We start from the raw sequence: 10,424 nt of genomic DNA, 5'->3' as shown, positions 1-10,424 counted from the left end.
TGAACGAAAGGGAGCAAGAAGCTTTGCTATCGAGGATGGTCGGGCCTAACACGGTGTTGGTAAAATTGTCACTTGTTACATGGTTTTGTTAGCGACATCCTAAACCCGGAAGCAACTACATCCGAAATCCTAAAGCAATAACATCCGAAAATGTCCAATAGAAAAACTGGAATAAAGAAATACCATCTGCACATTCTATGACACCGGCAAATGGAAATGTGTGATGTTGAGTCCCACTATCCTAAGCAGTTCAGAGCATTTCAGACGCATTTCGCTGGCAGGTGTATTGGTAATAGCAGATTATTTCATTTATTTTATGTTTTTTTAGCCTTAAAGCCTCTGCATGGATTCTTGCATGAGGGACCTAATTTCTATACTAATATCAATTATCACATCCCTATAAGCATAATTCCATGCAACCCTACCGTATCAATTCATGCCAGCCTACCGAATAATTACCGCAAAACTCTTATGTACGAATTTGTGTGTTCTCATACCATTTGTTCTATAAAAAAGTATAGTTCATGAAATTGCTCCGGATGAAACTAAAGATAGATGTTTTTGATTGCACTTTTTTATTAATAAATTTCACTTTTTATCCCACATGAAATTTTACGAGCCAGTATTGAAAGTAACATCCGAAGAAATGGTGATATTTTGAAAGAAAATGCATTATTTTATTAACACCACAAACTGTAGGAAAATTTCTGCACCACAACCAGCCATTTATCAGGAAACAAAATCATTTTAAAATGTTTTTTCAGTAACTATTTTGAAATAAGAAAAAATTGAGAAAAATATATTTTACCGAAACATGTTTACGTAGATCTATTTCTAGCATTATATTATATCAATCGATGTGATTAAAGAAGTAATTTTTGAAATAATCTCTTAAATCCGTTGCCTGGTGAGATGAATGGTTGTTAGCTCTATTATAATTGATATCTGAAGCCCTTGTGTTTTTAGCTGGATTTGGTAGTGGTTCTTTAAATTCCATACAAATATTGTGTAACAAACATGTTGTTTGGACTATTAACGTGACATGCTCTGGAGTTACTTGTAATTCTGTTTTTAAGCATCGCCATTTAGCGACTAGTATGCCAAAAGCACATTCAACGCAACGTCTTGCTATGCTTAACAATTCATTGAAATGAAGTTTGGCTGGATCTTCACTATCTGGGTAGGGACGCAGTAAAAAAGTTTTCAATGGGTAGCCTTGATCGCCAATGAGCACGTGAGGCACATCTTGTCTAGTGCCAGGAAGTGGCTTGGGAGGAGGAATATTCAGGCGATTCGACTGTATTAGTTGATACAACGTTGATGACTTAAAAACACCACTATCACAACGACTCCCATATTCACCAACATCAACGGCTATAAATTTGCTATTGGCATCAGCTACTGCTTGCAAATGCAAAGAAAAATATTTCTTGTAATTGAAATATTGAGTACCGGATTTTGACGGTGCCTTCACCCTTACATGTTTGCCATCGATGGCACCAATGCAATTAGGAAATTTCCATTTGTTAAGAAACTCTCTTTCCACTTTGTTGAAAGCTGACGTTGTTGGAAAAGGAATGAACTCTTCGTTCAATGTCTTCCAAATTGCTTCACATGTTTCATAAACAATTGTACCAATCGTATTGTGAGCGATGCAGAAAGTGAACGACAGTGATTTGAACGGCAATCCTGTAGAAAGAAATCTGAAAAATAGAAGAAAAAAACATTGTTTAGACATTGATATTAAATCATTTTTCTAGTGTAAATACTATTTGATTTGATTATAGCACTACATAATGCAGATGCGAACGTATAAATTATTAACTGAAATTGTAAATTCCTTTAATATTTTAGGTATCGTCGCCAAAAATAAGTGGAGAAATTTACGCGACACATTCTCGCGAAAACTCGCTGAACTAAATCAGCCATCTGGGTCGGGATATAAGCATGTTCGATGGAAGTACTTTGAGCAGATGAGCTTCCTGAAGGATACGCTTACATCCCGACCCAGATCGGGAAATTTGGAAGAAGTAGAAGGTATATATGAATATAAAAATGTTTGAATTTTGATATTTATAGTAACTAGCAATTTTCTTTTGCTATTTTTCTAAACAGCCACTGCTCCGGAATATCTCGACGAATACGTTTGTGAAGACGACTTATTTGAAACGGAACCAGTTGATAATTCGTTAAAGGAGGCAGCCGGAAAAAAACGGCGACAAGATGGTGCTGTTTTGGAGGAGTTAGTAAACTTAGAGAAAGAGAGACATAATATATTAAAAGAGCATAAAGAAAAAACTGGAAACTACCATGCTATGATGAGTTTTGTTCCTCTTCTGGATTCGTTGTCAGAAGAGGATCAAATGGATGCTCGTGAGCAAATAATACAATTTGCTCATAGGGTTATTCGTGAAAAAAAAGGATATTATAACTAATTAAATTAGTACATTACTAGATGCTTAACAAATTATTATGAACTATTTTTATGGACTAAAACTAAGACAAAATAAAAAAAAGTTGAACTATAGTGGAACAGTTGTTATCGATTACTTTTTTTTAAAATATAGTTAACCATATAGCTCTGCTATTGCCACGTGTTTACGCGTACGCCAAGTAACAGCAACGCAACATTACTGTGCGGTGTACCCAGCAACAGCAACCAGACTCCTGCGTGTCGACGCGCGCATTCGGCCAGCACTTCAGTAATACTCGATTGAACAATCTATCCTGCCAGCTTGTCCACCAGGCGACCAGCCTGTCAGCTTGACAACCCGCCATCCCGCCAGCCAGCTCGCCATCGAGCCAGCCGATGTCCAGCCAAGCTGCCACTCAGTTCATTGGGTTTTGTTCAAGTTTAGCATTCAACGAGTCAAAACGAAAAAGTTATTTTGAACAACCACGTCACACGCTCGTTTACGTTATTTTATATCAAAATATTTGAAAATAAAATATAAATAACATATACCTGAGAGTTACCATCAATCGTTCTTCCGGAGAGATATATGGAGTATGTGTAGGCAACTTGGCGATGAAAGGTTCTATCTTTCTCAATATAAAGTAAAATGTTTTTTTCGACATTCTCATATACTGGAAAAACTTGTCTTCTTGTTTCAATAACTCGGGAAATAACACATAGTACTGTCCATTTCGCTTACGATGTTTCCACAGATCGTTGGTTTTATTGCGCCGTTTCCTTAGTAAGATGTAACGCAAAGAGAAATTTGTACTCAACATGACCTCAGAGTCAGAATCCGAATCCATCTACAAATAAAAAAAATAAGAAAAAAGTTTAGCCCACATGAAAATGATTGATGGTTATAATAATTGATTCGTAGAGCGCCGTTATGCTCAAGAAGAAAGTAAAAGCAGTAGCGATTAGAAGCAACAGAGATACCCGTTAAAATTAATATTCTTGCTCGACCTGGATAAGTTCTTCGTTTTGATAATACTCTTTGTCATTTAATTCCGAAAGTAGTTGCGCTGAGCTCTGTCCTCTAGGTGGTGCACTGATAACGGAAAACGTATTGGCGGGGAAATTTCCGTGGGTATCAAGTGTATCGGCAATATTTGATAGTGTTCAAACGTTACAGAAGGTATCGTAATTGACCCAAAGGCTTCTCCTTAGCTTTGTGCAGCCGGAGTTTCTGGACAATTCCTTTTCCGGACGACTCCGACTACTGATTAGTAGTTCTGGACAACTACGGACGGTTCCAAGTTTGGAGTGTTGGAACCTACCTTCTGCTTCCGATTTTCGCGGAGTCATTCGGAACCGATTCTGGATTTTTTTTTTATGAATTTGCCTATCACCCATGTGTAATACCCTTGATCGGAGGAAGCAAAACATCCAGCCGCATGATGGAGTTGGAGCTGATCTGATCAGAAATTCTCATCGTGGAATGGTGGCCAACAAAATCAACGGCATCTAGAACTCAAAAGAAGTTGGAAAGTTTATTTCATGAGTAACCAAAATGATTTTACCTGTGGTGGAAAAAAACTAGATGCTAGAGCCATTATGAACCACACTGTTCTAGATTTCATTGCACAAAACCAAATGCATTACTGAACAAACATAAAAACAAAATATCTCAAACTTACAGTACATTATTCTAATAGTTAACTTACGTTTAAGACACTTCTATTTACAGTCAATACAACAGAACAGTCTTTGTTTAGTTAAACGAATAGAACAGCCTTTTCTCTGGTTTGTTTATTCTTCGATAATGTTTTGTTTTCCTTCGCCAAACGTCAAACTCAAAATCGCAATGCGAATCGGAAGAGCACAGACACCACTTGCGCTTCGCATTACGATAAAATCGCATCCGATGGAGCACAGACACGGGCCTTAAGGCCGTCCCAACAATTACATCCGTTCCAACACCAACAGTGGACAAAATTTAAGGCCATGTTTATGGACCTGATGAATCGGTCATGTGACTCAGATGCAGTGAGGCTGCATCATTTTAATAAGGCATTAGAGGGAAAGGCGGCAGGCGTTTTAAGTGCAAGAGTGATTGCTTCTAATAAGTTTGCCTCGGTGTGGAAACCGCTAAAGAGCGTTTTGAAAACCCACATGTTATGATAGAACACCACATTAGCGGATTTGTAAAACTAAAACCATTGATTCGCAAATCGGCTATAGGGCTGCGTGAGTTGGTTGCAACATGCTCAACGCATGTAGATGCTCTCGTCCATATGAAACATCCAATTGACAACACAAGTAATAAAATAATTACGCACATTCTGATTTCTTACCTCGTTTCGGAAACAAGAAAACTTTGCAAGCGAACACTCGAACATAAAGAGTTTCTCGAACTATTTGCCATCCTAAAGTTCATCACTCGATAATGTGACGAGCTAGGGCAATGTGGAGCAGAGGCGGCAAGGCTAAACCAGCAATCTCAAAGGTTTATAGTAGCACTATACAGAACTGCAAGGTCTGTAAAAAACAGCAACACTACATAAATAAATGCCCAGATTTTTTAGCATTGCCTGTAACAACGAGACGAGAAAGGGCGAGGGAACTAAACTTGTGTTTCAACTGTCTTGGATCGGGACACTCGTCAATAAAGTGTCCATCTAAATGGGTGTGTAGACAGTGCCAACAAAGGCATCATTCACTTATGCATTTTGATACAGGTGTAATAGAAATCTCAGTTGAGCCGCTGCCTTCCACTTATAGTGCAACCCACATCAGCACACTACAAACTATTCTCAATACACGAATGCAATCCACAGCACTGATATCAACAGTCATGCTAAATAATTTGGATAGGAGTGGTATTGAGCACCAAGCACGAACCTTATTAGACAGTGGGACTCAATATAAGTTCATTGCCGGCGAATTAGCGCAAAGATTAAGACTGTCGCGTAAATTGGTAAATGATGCAAATGATTCACCAGCCTTGGGGCCACAACGTTCATCCTTCCGGGGGCCCTTGCCGCTATTACTCTGTCCAAGGCATACTATAGACTAGAGAACTACGGGGCCCCTAAATCGTCGGGGCCCCAGGCGACCGCCTAGTCCGCCTACAGTTAGATCCGCCACTGATGTGGAACACTATCGAAAGCAGCCTTGGCCGCTTTGAAGCATCGATAGTGTCAGCCGAGTGATTCGTGCGTTGTGATCGCTGCCTTCTGATTTCCGGCCAGGATCTGCAACTGTACGATGGCAAACCTTACCTGTAGCAGCTCGTTTGTACGTCCGGCCAACAGCTAAACCGCATAGACCTGAACAGTAGCATTAATAGTTCTATGGCAAAAGTTAAAGGCGATTCGGACTGAAGAAGTTTGAGACTGCAGAAGGTACCATGAGCAAATAGACATTTGAGCAGGTGCGCAGGAGCGATGTAATGCCGTTCGGTACAAAATCGGTACAAAACTATACAAATCATGAGCGGAAAGTTTCCTTCTCGTCCATTTTAGCAGACGTAGTTACGGAAGCTGCGTGTGCGAAGGTTCCTTCTAGATCTACGACCAAGGCATCGCAAGTCGACGCACTTTATAGACTACTATACTTCATTTCAACTATTTTACTGCAGAAAAGACTTCATGAATTATAGTGGCTATCAAGAAATTCACATAAAAAATGTATTTCATACTAATATCTTTCTATAAAAAGTTCTGTATTATTAGTTATATTTACAGGATACAAGTTTAATAGTCGATATACAGTATATCATGAATAAACTTTGTACATAGACAGATTCATAGCTCTAGTTGACAAAGCGCAATCATTAACTGAAATTCCTTAAATGCAAAGCGCATTCCTTGAATTCATTTGCTTACCTAACTTACTAATCTTAACAACTAAAAGGATGAGTATTTCATACTATAGCTACATATTACAAGATAACTAGCCTTAGCTCTAATCACTATTACCACTATTACACTATTACTGTAATATCCAAAGTAACACAATCAATAAACAGTAATCATTAAGATTTCATTTCAACACATAAAAGAAAAAAATCGTATCAGTACGTCCCAAAATTATAATTATGTACATTAATTTTACATAAATAACATACGTATCGATGTGCTACGTTGATCATGATGTTAAGTAATGTAGCGATTATTGAATGATTGATGATACGTTTTTAACGAAATGAAAGTAAGCAAAGATGATCCAGCATGAAGAAGAACAGAATCGCTATTTTACAAGCGGGTGCAATTAAAAGACTGAAACAACTAAGTCAATTGTAACACATTTAAATTGAAACTTATGATTGGATTCAGGACCAATTACAAATATAATTCAATTGAATAGGTAACCTTTTTAATAAAGAATGGGCCATGCAATCTAAAAATGAAAAATATTATCAAAATAATAAAAAAATAAGTTAATAAATAGGTGAATAAATAACTACATGTGTAATACCTGAAGTAAGTATATAAATAACTATAATCACGTAGATAACGTTCGAAACTATGACAGCAATACACTCCGAATAAATAAGTTAACAATTGATTAGTAAATAAATAAATCAACAAATAAACTGCTACTAAATTGTTATAAATACATTTGAATTGAACTATGCAAAACTTGAACAATTATATAAACTATAAATAAATTGCAAAATGCCTTATCACATTTAAATAATCAAATCAATAAGGTATAAATAAATATAAATATCACAATAAATTAATAATAGGCATCTGAATAAATTACCGATTAATTAATTTTTTTTTGTTGCTTTTGAATGCGAATCAGGGTATTTCCGCTTGCGCCTCAATTGATTTTCGGAACTCCTTTTCATGTTAAGAAAACGCATTCTAACAATGGCTCGTTGTTTTGCAAACGTTTTTATGATTTCAAACGGCAGTTCCGGAATTTTTTTTCTGAATGCTCATTTCAATTTTAGCCACAATCCCCTTCATTTTAGAAAGATTACCATTCTTATTGATTTTGTTGAACACCTGTTCCATTTTATACCCGAGGGTTAAAAATGTTTGGGAAAGTTTAAACAAGCCACCTACTGATAAATGCCTGACAAATGTTGGAGGTTGGCAGTAGCAGTGATTAGAATTAATTTTAAATGTTTGACAGCCTAAGTATAAATGAGGATATTTGGAATTATACTTATTTCTTGCTGTGATTGCATAACAACGCTGCTACCAACAGTACTGACTGAGTCTGAATCACTGCTATTGTCCTCCACTGCCTGGCAAATATCATTGGTTTTTTTCCATTTCTTCCATATCAGGAAGGGATTGTGGAATATCCACTCTAGCGAAAACAGTTGTGGATAAAAATTCTTCAACGTGCTCATGACTAGCTTCTTCTTCGATATTTTTTTGGCTTGTATGGTTTTTACATATTGTAGGTGATTTGCCAAGAATAATTATTCTTATTCTATAGATGCAAATTAATGGAGACGGATGATCATACACCCCACCAATTTGGCGTAGTAGCGAAAAAAAGTTTTCTAGCACGTCCTGATTGAGCTGAAATAGAAATTAAATAAAAGTTATCCAATACATATATAAAAATATAATTATCTTATATCATAATTACCTTATAAGTTGAAATGAATGTGACACGAGATCCGTACTTCCTTTTCATATCTCCAAAAAGCAACTGAAGCGATGAGATATGCATCAGGACAGATTTCTGGAATACCTGCATTCCTTTCTTTCCAATTGCCCTCATATTTAACATTAAATCAAACATGTCTTTTAATGCTCCTGTTTGGTTTTCATTGCCATTATATGATTTACAAAAATCTAATTTAGCCTTTGGAGAGTATGAATTTGCTATATCAAACCAAAGATCTACCTTTTCGATGAATAATGCCAGTTCTTTTGCATCACTATCTTCTGGGTAGTAGTGTTGGGTCATACGATTCATTTCACAACCCGACCCGGAGTCGGGTGCAAGCCAGTCGGAATCGATTCCGACCCGTGGGTGCAGCGGGTGCGCTAGGTCGGAGTCGGAATCAAATCCGACCCGCGGGTGCAATGAGTTCGGGTCGACCCGATAGATCAGTAGGTGCGAGAAAGCATAAGCGACTCCGACCCGTTGGTGCGACAAGTTCGGGTCGGGTCGGGTCATATTGAACCTATCTTGATCCGACGCACCAACGGGTCGGAGTCGCTTATGCTTTCTCGCACCTACTGATCTATCGGGTCGACCCGAACTCGCTGCACCCTCGGGTCAAACTGAACCTACTGTGGCCCGACCCGACCTGAACTCGTTGCACCAACGGGTCGAAGTCGCTTATGCTTTCTCGCACCTACCAGAGTCGTTGCACCCACTGAACCTACTTGTACCTTTCGGGTCGACCCGAACGACTCCGAATCGCTTACGGATGGCTCCGACCCGATAGGTTCGGGTCGACCCGCCCATCACTACTGGGTAGTATCTTTGCAGAGCAATTCAAGTGGTTCTGGACAAAAGTTCTGCGGCTTTCCGAACATTTTGGCGTTCTTGTTGTGTCATATTCAAATGATTGTCTGTAAGTTTAAATATTGAATTCATTTCAGCCACGTTTCTATTTCCTATCAGATCAATCAACTTGTCTTGTTTAATTATTTTACTATTATACTCAAATCCAGTGTCTAACAACCAGTTCCGTATTAGTTTTAAAATATGAGGTGCATTAGGAAAAACATAAATATTGCAATTTGTAATAGGACGGTTACAATATGGACGAGAGTAGTCATGAGCGCCAAGATCCTTCCAGCATCCAACATTTGATTGGCAATTATCGCCTACAATAATCACGACATTTATATTTATATGATGTAACCGTCTGATAATTTCGTGGAGAATATCTTTTGTCATCTGTTGATCGAATCCAATAAATACTGGTTGTTTCCAGTTTTTAAAAAGCCCTCTTGCCATAACCACTTGCAAATAATTATGTGGTCCAAGAACTTCATCAGCGGCCGGATCATACTCCAAAGTTTTGCTTACTTTAATTTCATCAAACGGTAATATACATTCACGTTCGTTATCATATGCATGTTGCAGTTGTGTTCTGATAAGTAGTGCGCCGGATCCATTAGTTGGTTCTTGGCGAGCTACGTAAGGGATACATTAGATTCTCCTGCTTCGGAAGGTAGTGCCCTGGAGCCTGCCATTGGTGCCAGAGACCCTGGGGCCAGCGGATGGCACTAGTGGAACTGGCCATATGCATGTCGCAGTTGTGTCCTGATAAGTGGTGCGTCAGATCCATTTATTGGTTCTTGGCGAGCTATGTAACGGATGCTAGGGAATACCATTGTATTCGATGGAGTATGACCCGTTTTTTCTTGATGAAACTATGTTGGTCATCTTGGGTGTGTGTATGACTCGGACAGTTCCTCTGAGAGTTTTCCGATGCCACCACTTGCTCGTACAAATTATTTTAACATACCTATCAGAGTAATATTATCGTAAAGATACTTCCGTCCTTGTTGGAAATTGAATTAAATTGAATTGTAGTTATTTTAGAAAATTTAAATAATTGAACTTGCAAGTTTTCATAAATTGTGTCAAATGGTGAAATGTTTCAATTGAATTAGATCAGTTACGGATTAGGATGAAATGAACTATGAATGAACTATGTAAATAAAAATGACAAGTGAATAAACAGTAGCAAAGTGATTGGCAAACAGCACACAACAATTTTTATCTATTCTCATCGGTTTTCGGCAATCCGTATATCACAACCAGCTTTTTAGTGATAATTATTCACATTTATTGGTCCTTCGAACCGGATTGTGATTACGGATTTTCTATTCATCGCTCTGCATCAAGAGCTCGGGAATACGCTCTGCATCAAGAGCAACAAGTGTGCTGATTCATCGTCGTCATCCGTGACACCATCGCAATTCGCCCTGCATCAGGGTCAACGGCCAACGATCGGTCGCCATCGCATTTTAAAGTTCGCGTCACGTAAAGTTTTTCGGTTCGGTTTCGCGTAACGTGAGTGTTTGTGAAA

The 10,424-nt window shown here is 38.2% G+C and overlaps 1 protein-coding gene across 1 annotated transcript; it reads right to left on the bottom strand.

Annotated features, from left to right (window-relative positions):
- Positions 1 to 266: 266 nt before the first annotated feature.
- On the bottom strand, positions 267 to 4,286 carry LOC125906607 (putative nuclease HARBI1). The gene is made up of 3 exons (XM_049606215.1): positions 4,123 to 4,286; positions 2,966 to 3,261; positions 267 to 1,703 (listed from the first exon to the last, which is right to left on the bottom strand). The coding sequence occupies exons 2-3, from the start codon at positions 3,259 to 3,261 to the stop codon at positions 851 to 853; spliced, it is 1,149 nt and encodes a 382-aa protein (XP_049462172.1). The 5' UTR covers positions 4,123 to 4,286; the 3' UTR covers positions 267 to 850.
- Between the last annotated feature and the right edge of the window lie 6,138 nt (positions 4,287 to 10,424).

This window comes from Anopheles coluzzii, chromosome 2, assembly GCF_943734685.1.
Source record: "Anopheles coluzzii chromosome 2, AcolN3, whole genome shotgun sequence".
In the NCBI taxonomy this organism is placed as follows: domain Eukaryota; kingdom Metazoa; phylum Arthropoda; class Insecta; order Diptera; family Culicidae; genus Anopheles; species Anopheles coluzzii.
Note: the sequence above shows the minus strand (reverse complement) of the source record. Positions and strands in the feature narration are given on the sequence as shown.

Excerpts from the sequence above, each read along its gene's own strand:
- LOC125906607 (XM_049606215.1), bottom strand. The coding sequence starts at position 3,261 with ATGGATTCGGATTCTGACTCTGAGGTCATGTTGAGTACAAATTTCTCT. Across the intron at positions 1,704-2,965 it reads CGATTGATGGTAACTCTCAG|ATTTCTTTCTACAGGATTGC; the intron begins GTATATGTTATT and ends TCTATTTTTCAG.